Source organism: Lycorma delicatula, chromosome 7 (genome assembly GCF_047948215.1).
Source record: "Lycorma delicatula isolate Av1 chromosome 7, ASM4794821v1, whole genome shotgun sequence".
NCBI classification, from domain to species: domain Eukaryota; kingdom Metazoa; phylum Arthropoda; class Insecta; order Hemiptera; family Fulgoridae; genus Lycorma; species Lycorma delicatula.
Window position 1 is genome coordinate 15526940 of NC_134461.1, and position 23921 is coordinate 15550860.

The following is a 23921-nucleotide window of genomic DNA, read 5'->3' on the forward strand; positions in this document are numbered from 1 at the left end:
TCTGTTACATATTAAACTGAAGAATTTCGTCTAGGCCATGGACAATACTCGTGGTTTCAAGCACTTAAAACAGTTTCCTAAAATTTGTAATGCAAAAATTAAAGAAGGAATACCTTATGGGTCCACAAATATGATCAATAACGCATAACGAAAAGTTTGAGAAACTATTGAATCCACTGGTGAAAGCAGCTTAACAAGCATTCAAAAATGTTACTCAGTGTTTTTTGGGAAATCGAAAGGTGGAAAATTACAGTGACATTATCAAAGATCTTACAACATCTTAAATAAATTTGGGTTGTAATATGTCGTTAAAAGTAAACTTCCTGCACTCGCACCTAGATTTCTTCCTGGAAAATCCTGGCACAGTGAGCGATAAGTACAAGGGAACACTTTCATCAAATTTCAGGTATCAAAAAGAGATCAAGGCAAATGGAATCTTAACATGCTGGCCAATTATAGAACAGTTTCTCAGGAGGCAGTTTGTGTTATAGCTGGAGTCAAACCAATACATATGCTAATATGCTAATGAGTGTAAGGAATGCTACTTTTCCAAGGTAAATAACCTATTGACGTCAGAACGAAAGCAGGAGATTGAAGACCGGGGCCTTGCGTCTTGGCAGGTCAGGTGGGACGAATCCCCCACAGGTCATTACACGCATAGTATATGTCCATCCACGCATGGTGTATGTCCGTCCTATAGTGTCTGATTTAGGTGTGACTGGATCGGTCTCCCCCAATTGGTATATTAACACAGTTTCTCTCCGGGAATGGTGCCTTTCAGGTGAGTTTGGCTAGGTTTTGTTTGGTGGATTCGTCAATGGCTGTATTGTGGAACTGATGATACAGTGGACCACATCCTCTATGTCTGTCCCTGATACGAGGTTGAACATTCACGAGCTGTTAGGGAACTTGAGAGAATGCATTCCTTTCTGGATCTCCATATTAAATGGATGATCCATGAGTGTAGTGGCTGGTTTTCTTCACGCCCTTTTGGTGTGTAGGTCTGCAAAGGGAGTTTAATCGTGGTACTCGATCGTGGTAAGATCCCAGGTGGCTAGGGCTCAGCTTAGGCATTGGATTGGTTAGAGGTAGGCGCATTGGCAATGTGCAACGGTTATATTGGTATTGTTTGATTTGATTTGGGGCTCCCACTGGTGGGGGTGGCTGCACTGCCAGGGTATGGTAACCCGTGTGACCGGGGGCGTGGCTTCCCTCCACCAGTGGCGGTCCAGATCGTGACTTGGTAATGCCAAGCGAGGTACCAAGATGGGGACTAGGTGGGGGTGCGAGGTTTGTCCCCAGCTCCTGCATGGACCGGAATGAGGTTACGTTCCCCTTGTTAGGTGACCTAAACTGGTCGATTTATTTGGGTGTAGGTCTGAATTTCTATGTTGCAAAAGACATAATTTTGATTGGTATGAGTGTAGCACTGATTTAACTTTAAACTTGTTCATTTTCTAAGGCATTAACAGTCATGAATGATGCTGTCAAATCTGGACTAGGCACGGGGCTTGAACTTCCACGTATTCAGTTAGTTAGTTTGAGGGAATCATGTTAGGTTGGATGTGAAGATGTACGAAGAGGCCTAGGTGAAGGCAAAATTTGAAATGTATTTTACTGTTACAAATGTCTGCCGAGGCATTTACATCGATGGCCCCTATGTTGTTGTCCCCAACATTAAATTATCTCTAGTGTCCATGTACAGCAAATTTTAGTGATTTACTTTCAATAAATGCATTTTTTTGCAACCTGTGATCAAACAATATTACACACTGGTTTATTTGTGACCTGCGTGGCCAGCATACTGTAACAACATATTTCTAATACTATGGACCTGTTAAAAATGTTGAAATATTTTGTGTGATGACACATGAATATTTTCATATCACACACTGTTTCTCTAAGCAGTTTTCTTTCTTATACCACTGGTCATTCTGGAAACAATCAGAATATGAACCAAAGTGGTTCATATTAATCTGAAAAATGGTGACGACATAATTATAATAATTTTTTTTTTTAATGGAAACTATTATTTCCTTGAGCTTTATTATTTACAATTTTAAATATGCCTGTCAAAAATTAAAATTGACATTTTTTCACTTAAAACATTAATAAAAAAAAAGAATGAATTCTGAAAACCAAAATTACTATTTATTTGTAATAAATTTCCGTTAAATAAAGGGTACAAAATCTTGTTTCAATATCACAATCTCTTCTTTTAATTCAATTAAACAGAAGAAGCATTTCTGAATCTATGAACTTTACTTATTACATCAATGAGGATCACAGAGTACAAACATTTAAATTACTTGGATCATATATCATCAATTACAATAAATGTTCATTAATATTAAAAATCATAAAATTGACTCACCATTCCAATTCTTACTTTCTAATACAGTAAGTATGATATCTGCATCGATCACTTCCCCAAACATACATAAAAAATTTTCAAACAACTGGTCACAATCCTCTTTAGTTTTTCCTTGTGGAAGACGAACACCTTCACTAATACCAGCCATGATTTTTAATCTAGTTTCTATTTTTTAGTACATCACTTTATTCCTATAATTTGGCCAACTGAAATACTCTTCTATGTTTAATCTTCTTTAAAAAAATCAATTTTTCTTCAGCATTCATCCTGAAAAAAAATGTTTTTAATACATATTAAACTCTTTTCAGTATTAAAATTTATATTAGGAAGAAAAATTTCAAAACATTTTATTGATATGCTACCCATTAATAGAACCAAAAATAAGTTTTTAATTCATTAAAAAACTTGGTTTCTTTTTAATGAAGAAAACTAATCCTTTTTTAATATTGAATGTTAGGGAAATAACCTACTTTGTGCACAATGGTCAACAAATCAGTACAGTAATTTCCTGTAGGTGGTGACCTACAGTTTCACAATCAGTGATACATGATAAATATCAGATTTTGTGAACTTGTTTTTATACTGAAGTACATTGACATTTCATTAAACAATTCATGAAATTTTCAATATTTTTGACTGATCCAAATGCTCCTATGGCTGTTCTTTTCTTTTTTGTTAGGAATAAAAATCTATAGCTAAATAATTATAAAAATATAAATTTTCTGTTTATACTTCTGTGACATGTTCATTTTAGAGAAATTTAATTTTTTTCTCTGACATTTACTACTTCTCTCTATCTAAATACTGAAAAGACAATAATTTGTATTTTTACTTTGGCAAATTAAATCTTGTTTTTATTCACGATAAGATATAAATTGTTTTGTACTTTGTGGCTTCTACTTCTTTTGTTCATAATGTAAATGGAATGAAGTAATAGTTTTAACAAAAATGAAGGTGTTGTAAGTCATAATGTAGGACATTTTTTGAGTCTAATAATCTTTATATATAAGTCATAATTCATTTAAATTTAATATTTTTCTAATTGTGACTGAAAGAAATATTTTTTTCTAACTTAAAAACAAACAAAGATATAAAAAATGTTATGATTTAAATAAGTTTGTTAAAATAAAATATATTTTTGGTGAAGCAATCTATTCGGATATGCAAAAATACATGAAAAATATTGTTTTTCATGTAATACTGATGGTAAAACTCATGATAAAAAGTTACAAATAACACCAACATGGTTTGATGAAGGGAACTCTTTTACCTGCAAGAAATTATTGCACTAATTTGTTGACCTCTGTGCACAAAATTTATATTTTAACTATTCTAATAGAATTTTAAACTTCCACAGTATTATCTAAAGAAATAAATATAACAAATATATCAACTGATAGAATAATTAGAGAGTTGGTCAACAGTGAATTAATTTGCAAAGTTGTTCATTATTTTATTCTTCAGTGGATCAATTACTATTATTGAATTATCCAATTCATATGATTATTATTGTTGTGTGAATTGAGATACAACATTGTTAATATTTGGGGTCATTGAATTTTGTTTGAAATGCAAGTAAAATTAAAAAATTAACTGTAAAACTGATAAGAAAAGTTAGGTCATTAAGTTCAAAGGGTTTGTTAGATAAGTAAACGGTATATTGATTTGGACTTCAAATTTTAGAAATTGTCAACAGGACATAAAATAAACTAAAATCTCAGCAGAGGAACATTTAGCTACATAGTTTGAAAAATATTTATTATAAACATAATATTATTTTGTATAATTAGGAACTAATTAATTTTCTATTTTTAATATGGGTAATTAATTAGTACTAGTATAAACATTAATTGTGATTGCTTTTGTTTTATTATTTTTTGAGAATTTTCTTAGAGAACATTTTATTTTATTCATTTTAAATTTCATTTTTTATTAAGTATAAATAAATATTGTAATGGAAGAAAATTGAATTATTTTATTGCAATCATCAAAGTAATTACAAATACCTTAATAGGTCGCATTTTTTATTAATATTATTATTTATTTAGTCAACTTGTTCATAAACATGTGGCAGTTAGCAAAGAATTAATGCAATTGTTGGAACAGTTGAAGACTTATATTAAAACAGATGTAGAACAAGTCATGAAAACTGAAATAAAAAACTGGAATGTTATGAACACATTGAAACAACAAAGTAAAAAGAATGATGAACTAAGAAATTCAGAAAAAAATTAGGAAAATAAGCAAAAACAATCTATGTAACATAAACTAAACTAGGGACATATAAACTAAATTATGAGGCTAGTAGTGGAACATGGTGGCAAGATCTAGCAGATTCTAATCACATTGTTTCGGGCATAAAGAAAGTCTGCACTGAAAAATTTCCCTAAGCTTAAAAGAAGTAAAAATTTTTGATATCTAATGAACAAAAATTGCAGATAATGTTTGACTTGCCCTTGTACTTAGAAAGATTGACACTGCTACTATTAAATATCAATATTTGGATGCTAACAAGCAGTTAAATAATGTGAGCTGAAAAAATAAAAATGTACTGGGAGGAAGGAAGAAATAAATAAAAAGAAAATAATCAAGAATGCAACAGTTCAAAGTTTTAAAAAAATAAGTTTATAATCTACAGCAATATGGTAATATAAGCAGGTACAGCAATTATTGAACTACAAAAAATAAATGTTAATAGAATTTTTTATGCGGTTCCAAATATAAAGAATTTAACATCATAGGCTAAATTTTCTTTGCTGACTTAGTTATGGTTCTGAAACGGGCAAAAAACCATAAGGAACTAGGCGAAAAAATAATTCCTTTAAAAAAAAATTCTTTGGCAAATTATTTCGAAAAAAATACTGAATTTATATAATAAAGTAAACAAAAAAAGGAGCGATGCTTGATAGTAATTGGAAATCGATAGTATTTTCTACACATAAAAGAAGCAGTTTAGAGATTGATAGATACACCATCCCTTATAAATTTTACTGAATAGAAATATTAAAAATTGTGCATATACTGATGAGCCTACATAATGGACCAGCGATACAGTCTGAAATAAAGAGGGGCATGCCAAGAACTTTGATACTCATGTAGAAGTCCAGCAGGGATGCTTGTTGAGCCCTGTTCTTTATAAATAATGAGGAAAAGATGAGAGGAGGAATTTCAATGTAATGAAGATGTTTAATAACATTATTTTAAGTAAATATTTTATGTTTTAAGCATAACTTCAAGTCTTTAATGTGGTGTCAAGGTCAATTATTTGTTATGCAACACAAAGTCTGGGGTTCCAATTGGTATGAAAGCACCGAGCATATGCAGCATTGATTTTTTGTTAAAGAGTTTTCAGTACACCAAACTACCAGATCTGTATTGAAATCAAAATATTTTCTTCCTCTTATTACCTTAAAATATTTACTCCTCCAAAAATGTACAAATCATATTACAATTTAGATAGCACAAAAGAAATAGAAAACAATTTACCACAACATTAGATAAGTACATATTATGATGGTGAAAATCATGCATGTATATGACAGTTTGGAATCAATCCTGCCTTAAGAAAATGGATTTCAAATTTTTACCCAAATTATACAGTAGAAATATAGAAATTTCACAAAGTTCGAAGCCAAACCAATGCTAATGATTGTGGATCGTTTGCTATGGTTTTTATGATCTATATGTTTTGGAAGAATCTTAAAGAAAGTTATGATGAAATCATAAACATGACAACATTCATATAAAATATTAAAAGGAAAAATGCTTTAAGAATATTCAAAAAGCTCAAAAATGTAAACTTCAATAGCTAGGTGAAAGAAAAAAATGTACAAAAGTATAACAAAATATTAACCAAAAATGTTCACTAAGGCAGCTTTAGTTGTTTCTTTATCTACATATTAAAAAGAAAAAAATACATGCATTATAATTGGTTTTAATGTTACAGATTATGAAAAAAAAAATTTTTTATTAAATATAAAATTTCTTGATTGATCATAAATATTTAAGACCAAGGCCTTTTTTTCTATTTACTTGTTTGATCCCGTGTGAGTTGTTAGTCTCCCCCATCGGGTGTCTCCCCAGATTGCAGAAAAGGAAATGTTCACTATTATGTGATTGATACTGAGGAAAAAAATACCTGGAGTGGACAAAAAATAACACTGTTGCCTTGTAGTTTGGAGTTGGTTCTTCGAAGACTAGGTGAAGAAGACCTACTCAAGACTACTCAAGCTACGTTATTGATATGTAATAAGAATATTTATTTTATTTTTGTTTATCTTACTAGCCCCTCCATAATAATGGAAGGGAAGCTGGCAGAAGAACTAATTCTTCTGCCCTACGACGTCGAGACAGGAGGCAATGGAAGATCTGTAATCCTGGTTGTCACCAGTGCTTTAACATCTAACCTTTTGGTGGAGCGCTTACCCCCCAGAGCGAATGTGAAGGACAGGAAGGGAGCCAAACAGCTGAAGGTAAAACAGTCCTCCACTGAGGAGGACTGCATGGAGAAGGTCTGGTGGCTTGAAAAGCTAGCCAAAGAACTCAGGAAAAACATGGATAAAAATGTTAAAAGAAGTATAAAGGAAATTGATACAGAGTTCACCGCTGCTGTGAAAGATGATACAGTGGACCACATCCTCTATGTCCGTCCCTGACATGAGGTCAAACATTCATGGGCTGTTACGGAAGTTGAAAGAATACATTCCATTCTGGATCTCTGTATTAACTGAATGATCCGCGAGGAGTGATCTACAGTGGCTAGTTTTCTTTGTGCCCTTGCAGTGTGTTGGTTTGCAGAGAGATTTAGTCGAGGTATTTGATTGTGACAGAATCCCGGGTGGTTAGGGTTCCGGCCTAGGTATTGGATTGGTTGGAGGTAGGCACATTGGCAATGTGCCACAGTTACATTGGTATTGTTTATGATTCGATTTGGGGCTCATGCTGGTAGGGGAGGCCATGTTGCTGGGGTATGGTAGCCCATGCGACTGGGAGGATTCTGCCAGTGGCAGTCCTGATTGTAACTTGGTAATGCCACATGAGACCAGGTGGGGGTGCGGGGTTTGTCCCCCGGCTCCTGCACGGACCGGAATAAGGTTACGTTCCCCTTGTTAGGTGACTTAATTTGGTCAACTTATTTGGGTGTAGGTCTGAATTTATATGTTGCGTAAAACATAACTTTGACTGGTATGAGTGTAGCACAGATTTAACTTTCAACTCGTTCGTTTTCTGAAGCATTCACAGTCACAAACAGTGCTGTCAAATTTAGACTAGGCGGGAGTCATGCTTCCGCGGTTTCAGTTAGTTTGAGGGAATCATGTTAGGTTGGATGTGAAGATGTCCATTTGAGGCCTACGTGACGGCAAAATTTGGTTTGTATTTTACTGATGCAATGTCTGCCGAGGCATTTACATCAGTGGCATCCCAACTGAGGTTTGGCTGATGACTGTGAGATGTAATCAGTAAGAGAGTCTAAAGACGACCTCCGATAAAGCTCCGTAGGGCTCGAAACGGACGGGGTGGTGTGGCGACCGGTAACCTCACAACGTGGGTGCTTCCTCTTATGGGGTTGGCATGTTATGAAAGACTTACGGAGACTGGTTCGTACTAGAGCCGAAGCTACTAGGAAGATCCAATTGTCAAGGCGAATACCCAGAAATCAGTGGTTACGAGGTGCCCGATACTAAACGGAATGAATAATGGTGTCTGGGTGGAGGATATGGCTGACTTAATTAAAAGGAAGTGGCCCAGGAAGATCTACTGTAAGACATACACAAAAATGCTGGATAGGAGTAACACACAAAAAACATAGAAGCAATTATGGACATCAAACAGATTACTGAGGGCAGACTAACGGACAGCTTGGTGATGAGGTATCCTCAGGCTGCATGGATGATGAGCACCCCATGACTAGTAGCAGGGAATGTATTGTCGGCAGCCATGGAGGCGACTCTTATTGGCAAAGAGTCGGGAGAACGGGTACCGATTAGGAATGTTTTACACATGGTCTTTGTTGATTCCAGTAGTGAGAACGATCTCGCCCAGGCTCTAGTTGACACGTTTCAGAAAGTTAGTAAGAACAATGGAGGTAACCTTAATGACATTCAAGCTGAAATCTACGCAAGGGAAACTGCAGAAGAAAAATACTAGTGCGAAGGCAGAAGGGCCGGGTCGTAATTACTATGTCACCGTCCTGAGTGATAAAACTCCCTCTGTCAGGCAGGGCGACCACTAGCGGAACAAACGCATAGGACGGAGACACTTTTCTAAAGTCTTATACGTCATACGCGGACTTACTTCAAACCGTGAGATCGGATGTTGCGTTGCATGCACAACAGGGATATGCTGTGTATACGTAAATCTGAACAACGTATGGAGATTAGAGTTAAGGAGGAGGTTATTTGGTTTCTCTGGCATTTCTCTCACCATCACTCCATACGGTCGCCCTAAAGCATAAGACCGAATGCCCGTGCCACAAATAGCTACAGTGCCTCAAAATATTTTAGCGACAAATATCCTAACTAGTTCCTAGAGCTTATTATATAACTGCGAAAAAAGCGTGGTGCCCTACACCACTCCCTTGCGTGTCCCACCGTTCTCTTGTCATATATTATTAAAATGGGTAGGCACACCCCGTCTACACTAAGAGATACGACTTGTCAATAAATTAAAATTTATTCCGTCAAGGACAAAAATTTGCTGCCACGCCTAGGTCGCTGAAAGCCAGCAAGTACCTGTCAACCATATTATAGCGTTTAGAGCTATATTTGACCGATGGCCAGCAATCTCTCGTGGGTAGCTTCCTATAGCAAGCGGTAGGAGTCTTAAACTACTGATGCCAGTTGAACAAAGCAACGACATCAAGCAACTCCCACACGGTCTGACAATGCGGCTCATGCCACATTGACTCGCCGCTTATGAGGCCAATTTTCCCCTTGACCTGCAAGTTAATGAACATCATGTGTTCGTTTGACTAGACCTGCCCGCAGACGCACAGTTCATCAGCTGCCATGGGAACCGAAACAAATATTGGTTCAAATTTGCGTGGTTGAAGAGCGCTTGGGCTCCCGTTTCCCTTAAAAAAACTAGAGGCATACCATCCCCCCAAGTCCTGTATAAATCTATACAATGACCTACCCTTAGTCGTGGCGTACCATTCTTGCTGCCATGCTTCCAACATGAGGCTGTAAACCCTCCTCCGCAGGCGGGAGATGGGCAACTGTTCGAAACCTAGAACCGGTGCATTGCGATACACGACCGGCTCGAAACCGCATCATAATACCTCTTCTTCCCTACCTCTTCTCAATTTCCACATGGTCATCCGAAGTTTCACCACTAAATCGATTGGGAGAGACTTTCCCAAACGAACGCAGCATAAGAGGTCATACTTTCGAAGACACCACGGTACACCATGTACAAATGACGGCCCGACAGCCCGTAATCCTTCCGAGCAATCCTCATAAGCTTTGCATCACAGAGACGGTGTCCGCCGATATTTGCCTAACGTGGTTGCTACAGCAACTTCTCATCAAACAAAACATCTAGGTACTTATGAACTCTAACTCGGCTGATTACACAGCCTTTATACTTAATGTGAGCGTTACAACTGTATGAAAATTTGTCTGCACCCTTGTGAAGCACAAATTTCGTCTTGGGCTTTAAATCTTTAAATTGTGCATGTCCATCCAGCCCTCTGCGGTTGACAAACCCGCCTGCGCCCGGTCTTCTAGCTGTGGTCGTGAATTATCATGAACTAACAGAAGACAAGTAATCAGCGAAAGCCGGGCCGTGACCCCTTCAGCGCATCCTTAAACAGAGTCGTACGGTTAGACAAACAGTCTCATACCACGGCCTGTAGGGCTACGGAAACATTGCGGCGTTCCCAATCATAGAGGACAGAACTCCAACACAAGGAAAGAAATGCATACCTCTAAGTCAATAAAAATTGCCAAAACATATTTACAGTCGGTGCTTTCCACCTCGGCAAGAGCATTTAAGATGCAATCCCCTGTGCCAACCCCATTCATAAAGCCATACTGGCCTCGATTTAGAAAACAATTCATATCGATGTCTTCCCAGAGCCGTTCCACAACCAGCCTTTCAAGCAAATTTTCGATTATAGGCAAAATGCTATATAACTGATGGGCCGATAACTGCCAACCTCACTCGGATCCTTTCCTGATTTTAAGAGCACCCTCACCAAAGCCACCTTCCAACAAGTTGGAAAGCAACCCCAGCTAAGGCACCCCGAGAACACCCTGCCAAGCGGTTCTCTTATGACAGGCAGCAAATGATAAAATATATCCGGATCAAGCTGTTCAATCCCGAGGTGCCTTTATCAGTGCCATTCGAGAAACCACTCGATCTATATCTATGGGAGCCACAGCCCGTACGCCAGGAAAAGGTTGTCTCTCACCCGCCTTGACGCCGACTTCTGCTTCATCCTCCGAAGCAACTGGAAACCGAGTATCCAAGAACGCCTAGTAAGTCGCCACAGGTTGGTTCCAACCTCCAAACCTGCATCGAACACTGGACAGCACGTGCAATGGCTTTGGCCGGTTACATGACTTAGCGAGCTGAGGGGTTGCGTTACAACTCGCGCTTAGTCTTGCCAAAATCTGAGTTTGGCTTCCTTGATAGCATGAACGTACGCGCAGGTAGATCCGCAGACCCTCAGTGCGCACGTCGTCTACGATAATCCCCATTAGGAAGCGTCACTGGTATGTTCTACGCACGGTTCTAACTCTTGCGCGCAGCACGCTCACATCAGAGGACCACCACTTTTTCCGGGTTTCCGCCTGCGTCTAACAGACGGCTTCCCAGAAGCGGAGATCATGATGGCTCCGGGCACTCGCAGATCAGCGGACTGGCTACTACCAAAGGGTCTGTCCATTAGCCTAGGCCGCCGTAGGACCCTATCGCAGCCATTGCCAAACAACTCGATCGATGGTTCAACAGAGTTGTTTGCCATCAATTCCACCTTCTCGCTGTGCTCGGTCCTTTCTTTCCGCGGGTCCAGGATCTTCTTGAGGGTTAGCTCCGTCATAGCAGACGAAGCCCCCTGACCAGGCTTAACTGGGACCACTTTTGCAGTGGCCCGCTTACTTTTGGTCGGCGCCTGTGCTGGCGGCGGCGGACCGCTTAGGCGCAGGCGCGGCAGTTATAGAGGCAAAGGAGATAGGTTCCTTCTCCTGCACTCTCTTGATTGATTTGTGGAGCTCGCCCAAAGCTTCACCCGTTACGGGTTTGAAGCCCCGAACTCCCTCCACTACCTGATCTACCTTGCCTGATAGTCGAGTTACGACTGAATCCAGCGCAAGGTTTGCACCCTGGAGGCCTTCACACTGTAAAGCCAGCCCGGAAACCATCCAAGTACACTGGCTCAGATAGGAGTCCACCAATTGGCAAAACTCCAGAGCCACTCTGGACTCCTTTTTTGAGGAATATCTGGCCCATTCGGCCCTCATTTCCTCGATCCGCCCCAAGCTATCCGCTCCGGAGGTCACCTGCTTTGACACAGGCTTCCCCCCAGAAACCTCCCGCTCAGGGACAGAATCAGCTTTGCTGCTTTCAGTCCTTCCCGACCCAAGGAAGAGGTTAAAAACGCTGGGACGTTTAAGCAGGCAGTGACGACTGCCATCAGGGATGGTACCGTACAGTCAAGAACCAGAACTGTTGCTCTCCGCATACGCGATCTAGAGCGATATGTAGGTGGCCAGCCCTGAGCTAACTGATGATTTACGAATTACGACGCCATCCGGTTACGGAGAGACGAAGATTGCAGTCTGCAGACTGCCAGCCTCCTTGGCTGCGCTAATAATACAGAAGAATCGTGTAAGGATCGGCACGGTGTCATGCAGGGTTGACACCGAGGAGCAGCCCCTGGCGGTGTTTCAAGTGCTTCGATGCGGGCCATACGGCCAGATAATGCCGAGGGAAAGACAGGTCGAGCTCTTTCTTCTACCCTCGGTTTCTTGCGAAACCGAGGGTAGAAGAAAGAGGCGGTAGATTGTAAGGCGGCAACAAGGTGCTTGACCTGCCGAACCAAGGGCCACAGAACCTGCGCTTTCTCATGCCCTAGAGGACCCAGAAGAGACAGTTGAGGAAAGTCGTGGGAGGACCGGCTACAAAACTGCACGAAAATGATGGTCATCCAGATTAATCTGAATCGCGGTAGGCTGGCAAATGATCTGCTGGCCGGATACTCATCGGAGATGGGCGCGGAGTTGTGCTCATCTCCGAGCCGTGACACCCGCCCTCGACTCGTATAATTATATTAATAATGCCATGGTTCAGTGATGGGGTCACCAATCTCAGCCTGCTTAGCAAACTTAACTAACTACGGAATATTTAGAAAATAAGTATCGGAGAAATTAAATACTAAGTTCTCATTCTAAAAAAGATACGTAGATGACATTCTAGTATGTGAATATGAACAGGATATTGATTTAATATTAAAAGAATTCAACCTATTCAATGAACATATATAATTTACAAAGGAAGTTGAGATTAACAATAATATAAACTTTTTGGATTTAACAATAACTCATTTAAAATATCAGCAACCCGTATATAAAACCAACAACTTCAGACAGATACTTAAATTTCCTATCAACACAACCAATATAACATAAAAAATCAATAGTCAAGAATCGTGCAAACAGAGTAATAAAATTTATAAACCCCAAAGTATACATAAAAAAAAAACCAAAACATCTATTAATAAATAATAATTATCCTGAAAATATCATAAATAAAATATTTAAAAAATACAATTCAAAAACACTATAATAAAATATCAGCCAACCATCCTAATAAAAATAATAAGTGAGAATTATGTTGCATTGCCATGTCACAGATCTGTCAGAAAAAATTAAAAAATTGCTGCAAAACAATTTCACAATAGCTCATCAAAATTACAAGAATCGTGAATAGTACATTTACAATACATGAATATTATGTTTACTAAATTAAAATCGACAATAGAAAAAAATCAACAAGCCAACATAGTACACAGCATACCATGTAAAGATCGTAAAGCGTTGTACATTGGGCAAACATCTCAATACCTTAAAAAAAGAACAGAAGCCCATAAATATAGAAAAATGTAAGTGACAGCATGCTCACAAAACATACAATAGAACATAAACACTCGTTTGATTTCAACAGCACCAAAATATTAGACAAAGAACAAATACAAATAAAAGGACCACTCTAGAAATTATATAAATCAAGAAAAATACAAACACTGTCAATAACAATAGAACACCAGATTAACCGGATTAAGCAACATTGTTAATTTAATTTAAAAAATCATATTTATATTGTAAATTTAGTTTTAAGGAAAATGGTGTTTAATGTTTATAATTTTTGAGAAAAATATGTGCATTGTAAAAGTTTCAATACACAGGAAATAGCTATCACGTTACATAAAGATATACATATAATTATCTAAATATGAGTCGTGTATGAGTTGTAGGATCTATTACAAGGGTGGGGATAAAATATTGTTATCTTGGATGTGTAGACCAGTTAAATTGTTAGTATATACGAATATTTTGTATGATGTATGTATGAATGTGTATTGAATATATACTTCCCTATTATAGCTAAAATAGCTAATCATACATCCAGATAATCACTATAACCAGGAAACTAAAAATGATGATGCAAGTCAAATGTACTGGTATAAAAATATTGTTTATCCGTTACAAATGAAAATGAATGAAAAGAGATAAAACAAAAATGCCTAATTTTATCTAATTTGAATAAACTACATGAAAAATTTCAAAACACTACCTCCAAAATATAAATTGGATTTTTTAAATTTGCTGAGATTAGACAAAGATGGCGTATTTTTGGATATGATCTACGATTACAATTTGGCCAGGTTCCGATACATTTTGGAATTTGTTGATGAGAAAGAAGAATATTCTTTAATTATGATGAACTGAAAAAAATTAACTGAAAATTTATCATCAATGGATTTTGACAGATGGATCTGACTCGCTAATTGTTGCTGTGCAGTTTCAGACTTCAAAATAAAACTTAATCAAGTTCTGAGAAAGAATCACTTCATTTAGGGCTCAGTCTGCATTTTTAAGAGATTTAAAATTACACACAAAAACAATTATCAGCAATAACAGTCAATTCACTGAGCGAATTGTTAACAACTTTTTGCCCATTTATTGTGTATTTAAATATGAGAAGAATGAAAGAATTATCAATAGTTTTTGGACAACCAGTAATAATTCACAGCATAGTACATCATTTTACTGTTTTTAAAAACAATCTGTTTTATTTAGGAAAAACATTTTAATATTATGCATGTCTTGTGATTATAGCATTGGATATACTCTCAAACAGTTGCAAGCCTTCAAAGTCCATTTGAAAATCAAATCTCAATGTCTCAACATTACTTTCTTTCTTTTCCTGTTTAGCCTCCGGTAACTACCGTTTAGATAATTCTTCAGAGGATGAATGAGGATGATATGTATGAGTGTAAATGAAGTGTAGTCTTGTACATTCTCAGTTCGACCATTGTCTCAACATTACTAAATTAGGGTAATGAAACTATTAATTGAACTGTACATAAAATTAAAAAAAGCTTAGGAAAATAGATCTAATGTATCTTTACAGTTAACCGAACAAGAGAATATGACTTTTTACACAAAAAAATTAATTTATTTAAAAGTGGATGTTATTTCAAGATCAGATAAATTTACAGAAGCAAAATGCTGGCCAATTTAATATGAAAATTAATGATTTTTTTTTTTTGTATTGCCTTTACGACAATAAATGATGATTAGATGTACCTAAACATAAATGTGACAACATAAACAACATTCCCAACCATTTCTATCATTTTAATGGTCCAAGCATTTATGTCCAAATCTACAGATACAGGATAATCTACAACTTATTATTTTCTGTAAAATATGTCAGCAATTACAAGTGAAATAAAAAAATAATCCACAACAGTATTATTAAAATTAGAATAGTACTGACAGATTAATGAAAAAGGAACTGTGCCAAACATGAAATTGGACTAGTTTTTAAAACTCATCATTTTATTTTAAAAAATAAATATCTTTTAATACTAGCATCTTATTCTAAATAACCTACTGTAGCAGGCAGTAACATTTTTTTCATCAATATTTTTCAAAAAAATTAAAGATAAAACAAAAGAACTATATCACAACTAAATAATAACAATACATAAAATCACAAAGTCTGAAAAATAGAAAAATACCAATAAAAAACTTGTTATATTATAAATGAAATTAAGTAAAGGCACTTTTCAAGAGGTTGTCTGCAGCCGATCTGCAAGCGTCTGCCTATCTGCTAGCTAGTCAATAGATTGTGCCACTGAAAGGAGAAAATAAATAAATAGTACATATTTTTTCTTTTTAAAACATACACTGTAGTGTAATATCATTAAAATAATACAACTATAATAATAAAATAATAAAATAAAGTACAGTATTTTTTTGAGTACAATAATTTACATTTATAATTTATGTATAACTATATATATAGATATAATAAATAAATCTAAAAGTATAAATCTAATCCAATCACCAATCACTTAACCTACACTTGCTTCACTTGCTAGTCAAGGTTAGCAAGCGAAACAAGCATAGGTTAAGTTTGGTTAGATTATATATTTTTTTTTGTCTTCAGTCATTTGACTGGTTTGATGCAGCTCTCCAAGATTCCCTATCTAGTGCTAGTCGTTTCATTTCAGTATACCCTCTACATCCCACATCCCTAACAATTTGTTTTACATATTCCAAACGTGGCCTGCCTACACAATTTTTTCCTTCTACCTGTCCTTCCAATATTAAAGCGACTATTCCAGGATGGCTTAGTACGTGGCCTATAAGTCTGTCTCTTCTTTTAACTATATTTTTCCAAATGCTTCTTTCTTCATCTATTTGCCGCAATACCTCTTCATTTGTCACTTTATCCACCCATCTGACTTTTAACATTCTCCTATAGCACCACATTTCAAAAGCTTCTAATCTTTTCTTCTCAGATACTCCGATCGTCCAAGTTTCACTTCCATATAAAGCGACACTCCAAACATACACTTTCAAAAATCTTTTCCTGACATTTAAATTCATTTTTGATGTAAACAAATTATATTTCTTACTGAAGGCTCGTTTAGCTTGTGCTATTCGGCATTTTATATCGCTCCTGCTTCGTCCATCTTTAGTAATTTTACTTCCCAAATAACAAAATTCTTCTACCTCCATAATCTTTTCTCCTCCTATTTTCACATTCAGTGGTCCATCTTTGCTATTTCTACTACATTTCATTACTTTTGTTTTGTTCTTGTTTATTTTCATGCGATAGTTTTTGCGTAGGACTTCATCTATGCCGTTCATTGTTTCTTCTAAATCCTTTTTACTCTCGGCTAGAATTACTATATCATCAGCAAATCGTAGCATCTTTATCTTTTCACCTTGTACTGTTACTCCGAATCTAAATTGTTCTTTAACATCATTAACTGCTAGTTCCATGTAAAGATTAAAAAGTAACGGCGATAGGGAACATCCTTGTCGGACTCCCTTTCTTATTAGGGCTTCTTTCTTATGTTCTTCAATTGTTATTGTTGCTGTTTGGTTCCTGTACATGTTAGCAATTGTTCTTCTATCTCTGTATTTGAACCATAATTTTTTTAAAATGCTGAACATTTTATTCCAGTCTACGTTATCGAAAGCCTTTTCTAGGTCTATAAACGCCAAGTATGTGGGGTTGTTTTTCTTTAATCTTCCTTCTACTATTAATCTGAGGCCTAAAATTGCTTCCCTTGTCCCTATACTTTTCCTGAAACCAAATTGGTCTTCTCCTAACACTTCTTCCACTCTCCTCTCAATTCTTCTATATAAAATTCTAGTTAAGATTTTTGATGCATGACTAGTTAAACTAATTGTTCTGTATTCTTCACATTTATCTGCCCCTGCTTTCTTTGGTATCATGACTATAACACTTTTTTTGAAGTCTGATGGAACTTCCTCTTTTTCAAAAATATTACACACCAGTTTGTATAACCTATCAATCGCTTCCTCACCTGCACTGCTCAGTAATTCTACAGGTATTCCGTCTATTCCAGGAGCCTTTCTGCCATTCAAATCTTTTAATGCTCTCTTAAATTCAGATCTCAGTATTGTTTCTCCTATTTCATCCGCTTCAACTTCCTCTTCTTCCTTTATAACACCATTTTCTAATTCATTTCCTCCGTATAACTCTTCAATATATTCCACCTACCTATCGACTTTACCTTTCGTATTATATATTGGTGTACAATCTTTGTTTAACACATTATTACATTTTAATTTATGTACCCCAAAATTTTCCTTAACTTTCCTGTATGCTCCGTCTATTTTACCAATGTTCATTTCTCTTTCCACTTCTGAACACTTTTCTTTAATCCACTCTTCTTTCGCCAGTTTGCACTTCCTGTTTATAGCATTTCTTAATTGCAGATAGTTCCTTTTACTTTCTTCATCACTAGCATTCTTATATTTTCTATGTTCATCCATCAGCTGCAATATATCGTCTGAAACCCAAGGTTTTCTTTATTCCGCCTAAGTTTGCTTCTGCTGATTTAAGAATTTCCTTTTTAACATTCTCCCATTCTTCTTCTACATTTTCTACCTTATCTTTTTTACTCAGACCTCTTGCGATGTCCTCCTCAAAAATCTTCTTTACCTCCTCTTCCTCAAGTTTCTCTAAATTCCACAGATTCATCTGACACCTTTTCTTCAGGTTTTTATACCCCAATCTACATTTCATTATCACCAAATTATGGTCGCTATCAATGTCTGCTCCAGGGTAAGTTTTGCAGTCAACAAGTTGATTTCTAAATCTTTGCTTAACCATGATATAATCTATCTGATACCTTGCAGTATCGCCTGGCTTTTTCCACGTGTATATTCTTCTATTATGATTTTTAAATTGGGTGTTGGCAATTACTAAATTATACTTCGTGCAAAACTCTATAAGTCGGTCTCCTCTTTCATTCCTTTTGCCCAGCCCGTATTCACCCACTATATTTCCTTCCTTTCCTTTTCCAATGCTTGCATTCCAATCTCCAAGTATTATTAAATTTTCATCTCCTTTTATGTGTTTAATTGCTTCATCAATCTGATGAGGTAGAATGTATACACATTCTACATCATCATCATCATGGGCGCTTGTAGGCATATAGACATTAACAATCGTTGTCGGTTTAGGTTTTGATTTTATCCTTATTACAATGACTCTATCGCTATGCATCTTGAAATACTCCACTCTCCTCCCTATCTTCTTGTTCATCACGAAACCTACTCCTGCCTGCCTATTATTTGACGCTGAGTTAATTACTCTAAAGTCACCTGACCAAAAGTTGCCTTCCTTTTCCCACCGAACCTCTCTAATTCCTACTATATCCACGTTTACCCTATCCATTTCCCTTTTTAAATTTTCTACCCTACCAACCTTTTTTAAGCTTCTAACATTCCACGCTCCGACTCGTAGAATGTTATTTTTTACTTTTCTGGTGACCCCTTCCTTAGCAGATTATATTTATAACTATTTATTTATTGTACAGTTAGATTATAATTTTAATTTACTTATATTCTCCTTTCACTGGCACCATCAGACAACTAACATCAGCTACACATCGGCTACGGCCATCTTCTTGAAAAGTACCTTATCAAAATTGATGTTCACACAACCCATGTAAATTTTCATAACAAAATTATCTGTGCAATATTGTTATCAAATATTATTAACAAATCCACTGAACACAAACAAACATGATTATGATTACCCATGACACAACAGATACTTTATAGAATTAAAGATTATTTTCAACATTATTACATAATGTTCACCATTGCTTGTCACAAAATTAACTGTCAATATCAGACTAATTTTAATATTATTATAATAGTAGCTTCTTTGCATGATGTTAGTGTTTACTAGTAACTGATAGCAGCCACAGAAATAAATACAAAATTTATAAATAGTAAATGTTGTTTACATTATTTTCATTATCATTATTATTTACAATATTCATTTTGCTGTATTATAATCAATGCATTGTAATTACTTTTATCATATAATGGATACTTCAAAAGAGGAGTAAAAAAATTACATACAAAAAAATGCTCATGATTTGTTACATTATTTTATTATTACAATTTACTAAGTTTGATAGTTATTTTAGACATAATTTAAACTTACATAGAATCACTGATTATTATTTAACAATAATCTGACTTTCATATTAACAAAAAATATAAGAAAGAAAAAAATTTGAACTAATAAATATGAAATAAAAGTGCTGAATTATAACATTTTTTGTGAGGGTAAGATGTAACATATAAGGGGCAAAACTCGGATGAAAGGCGTTTCGACAAAAAATTTCAATTGTAATGAATAACTTAGGTCCTAAATACGGTATAATTCAAACTTCATCAAAATCAGAAGATAGTCTCCAATTGTAAACAATTATCTTGTGCCATTTGAAGATTACATTAAAGAACTAAACACAATAAAACAATACCACACATTCAACAAATAACAGTGCAGCACAAATACCAGTTAATGCACTTACTAACACACTCATATATAAAATAACTCTAAAAACAAAACTCAAAAATATACCACAATAACATAAATAAACAATGATTTGACACACACACACACATTGAGTAATACTGTTTCTGAAAAATAAATACGTTAATTTAATTTTAAATAAATGAATTTGGATATTTTATTATAATCATTTGGTAATAAATTAAATAGAGATTGAAGCAATATAAGATTTCTTCTCATCAGCCACATATTATGCTGTGTAATAAGAAAATTGTGTTGTCATGATTAAAAATGAATACTGGCACTTTTTTTGGAATATATTACTATTTTTTATTTTTATTTAAAAAACATTTACATTTGTAAAAATAAACACAAATGTAAAAATTCTTAATTAAGTAAAAATTAAATCTACATATTTATTAGCACCAAAGATTTTACATTTTATATTGCTGTAATTCTGAGCAATTACTTGATCTACTTCAATTAAATCATATTTTAATATAACACAGTAGATACGCTCCAGAAAACATAAAATCTAACTATCGGAAAAGCAGGTGGCCTGTGCAAGGTCAAAATCCACACTGTTATCAGTTCTCTAGTCAATTAGCAATCAGTTTTGTGAGTTATACATCCTGTTCTGATGCTAATCTGTTCTGTGGAGATGTTAAGGGTAAAGTACCAAGATATGGATTGACATGCCTTATATTGACTAAACATCATTTCATAGGACACTTAGCTGAATTTATATTTAAATTGAAATATAGTCATTACAGGAGAAAACTAAACCACATCTTCTGTGCTATTAGTAGGGTATGATTGAGAATCACCTTATGAAGAGCAATGTCTGTCATCTTCAATGCCTAACTCAAAGTCTGACTCTGACAACTATTTAGGTTAGTTTATGGTTATTTTGTATTTATGTTGATGTTTAATTTTTCTGTTCTTAACATAATCATATATCCATATGAAAATATCTGATGCTGATAAAGTTAATTGTTCAGTATTACTCTGAAAACGTTTTTTATTACTTTCAAGAAGTCAAAAAAAGTTAATTACATTTTGGAAAAGAGTTATGTAAAGATAATAAATATTTTTTAAAAATAACAAGCTCAACAATTCATTAACACACTTCAGAGTGAACAAGTACCTGTTACAAATAACAAATTGGCCATCCAAAAAAAACTATTAAATTATATATAATTTAACAAGATGTTCAAGAATTTTACATTACATGCAACATAAATACTACTTCTACCATAAATGGGAATACCACCCATAGCAATAATAATATACTCGTGAATCAAACTACAATTATTATTGTCAAACTTAAAGTATTACAACCACCCAATTTTTTAAACTGCTAACTCCAGATAACATAATTTCCTAGTTCTGTTAAGTAACAAATATTTTAATTAAGTAACTAACCTTCTAATGCAGTTGTATCATTACAAGGGTATCAGAGAATATCTTGGGGAAGATAATTAACAGGCCGGGAGCATTACTCGCTGGGGAGTTAAATGTTACAGACAATTAACTTCATTAAAATTCTGCTGAATTAACCAAATTAAACTTGACAAAACGTAAACACAAAAATTAATCAATTCCCAATCTAAAAAAATAATAATTTATTCGGACAAAAGTATAAAAATATGAGTTGATGCAATTTCTCAAAAAAAATTTGACATAAAAGCTCAATATATAAAATAAAACGCAATTACGTTAAATAACCTGCAAAGCAATTCACAAAAATCACGTACAATCTAAATATTAAAAACATTTCAGATGAGTTACCTTCAATCTACAGTAATATCAATTGACTGAATATTAAATGTGCGAGTTGTTTCTTGGCAGAATACTGATTTCTGTTAACAAGTAAACGCTGTTATCTCTAACGATTTAGATCAACGTAATAACTAGTCCAATCCAGATAATCAATTTATAATTATATTATAAATAAATTTTTAGTTAATTTTATTTATAAATGTCATGATGAACACGATTATATTTCTACTGCTTTTTTTTAGTAAATATAACGTACAATTTAAAGTTCAATAGCAACCCAAACCACTGGAAACACAAAACAAGGCGAAGGAAAACAAACCAGGTGATACTTACAAGTCCCAATCTTCCAACCAATAACTTTCTACGTCCTTTAGGTATTCCATAACTGAAACGTGAAAAATAAACAATTTTAATTTTTCAGAAAAAACTGAAGTAACATAGATTACAAAGGAAAGATATTTTCAAATATTTGATCAAAAGTGAAATGAAAATTTCACTAATTGTTTTAAAAAATTTAAATATTATATATGTGTATGTGTGTGTATTTAACGATTAATATAGTTTTCAGTTAATGCAACATGTTAATAACATTTAACAATAAAATATTTAAGATTAGAAATACAGAACGCAATATTCTCTTAACAAACACTGTTTACCTCTTTGTAGTTTTTTGTTCAACGGATAAAGGTTGTCAATAAATCATTTGATTGACGTAACTGTTAATCAGTATGTGGTATAGAATAAAAATGTACTGTAATTTTTTTACATCCATATTTGTTGTTTTTTTTATAAATTCATTAAGAAAGTTAATTCGATTCATGATTTAAATACATAAAGTAATGTAGCAGGTGCCTGGTTTTGGTAGTAATAATAAATTGATTTTGCTAGTTCCAGCTGATATTAATCGGCGTTATCCGTCTGAAATTTGGAAAATAAGTTTTTCTTCATTTTACCAACAGTTAAGTCCTACGGGTATAATTCCCTTAACCTCGAAAGATGAAATTTGGCATATTAGCATTCATGAAGTAATAAAACTGACAAACTTATGTAAAAAAGGATGCAAACAGCTAGAAAGCTTAAATCAGATTAGTACGTTTGTTACTGGCGTGAATTTTTTGTGCAATTAAAAACTTTTTTCATAGAAAAATTGAAATTTGATTTTGTTTTTTTCACTACCCCGTAATACTAAGAAACAAATCAATTATCGAAAAATGAAAGCTCTCGTCAATGAATTTAATAAATTTTTCTTTTCCTTTTAGTTACAGAATTTAAAGTTTGACATATTTATTACAACGGCGTCTAAAAATTTTGGAAGTAATAAGTTCTCATTCAGCAACTGTATGAAATAAATTTCTGATCCTCCCTTAAAAATGAAATTCATAGTTGTCATTTTGGGGTAAAAGTAAGTAGATCGAATTTAGTTCTAGAAGGGATTCGAAACAATAACTGTATATATCTTAGGCTATAATTTAATCACTACTAAAAGTTGCTAATCGATGTTGAAGAACATCAATTACTTACTATTATTAATTAATTTTCCTTTTGTAAAATCCCAATTTATTACGGGGGCTAAGCCCCAGACAACAATAAAAGTTAAGCAAGTACACAACTGTTAGCCGGCCTCCATGGTACGAGTGGTGGCATCTCGACCTTTTATCCTTTAGTACCGTTCGAATCCCGATCAGGGATGGTATTTTCACACGCTATTTGTCATCCATCTCGTCCTCTGAAACAATTCCCAACGGTGGTCCCGTTGGTACACAAGTGTTTAAATTTTATATTAGCTTTAAGTCCTGCAGAGTAGTGAAACATGTTCCTGACCACCTTTTAAGGATGTGTGAGAACCATATTTAATTTTTCTGTCCAAAACGTAATGCACACAATATGACTTCAATAACTATCATATACAATAATCTAAAAACAATCTCCCTACTCTTGATTTCTGTCATGTTAATTTCTTGGTACTTATGGACTAAAATTAAGCAATCATTTTTTTTTACTCCTGGGTCAGTTGCATTTGGAAGTATCAGCAATACCCTCTATAATACAGTACCACAACTTAATATTAATATTTATTGTAATGAACTGGCTTTATACCAGTATAACTTTGTTTAAATAGATGGTTTCAACTTAAAATGTTGGTTATTTTAATTTTGTTATATAACTACAATAGTTTATT

General features: G+C 34.7%; 1 protein-coding gene across 2 annotated transcripts in view; it reads right to left on the reverse strand.

Moving 5' to 3' along the window:
- Nucleotides 1-22114, reverse strand: part of LOC142328260 (uncharacterized) — a 74592-nt gene extending 52478 nt beyond the window's left edge. Inside the window, exons 1-2 of one of the 2 annotated variants that reach the window (XM_075371927.1) lie at nt 22076-22114; nt 2375-2641 (exon numbers count right to left, since the gene is read on the reverse strand). In XM_075371927.1, coding sequence (XP_075228042.1) covers nt 2375-2522 — 148 coding nt within the window. In that variant the 5' untranslated portion in view covers nt 2523-2641; nt 22076-22114. The other variant, XM_075371926.1, reaches the window with a different exon arrangement.
- Between the last annotated feature and the right edge of the window lie 1807 nt (nt 22115-23921).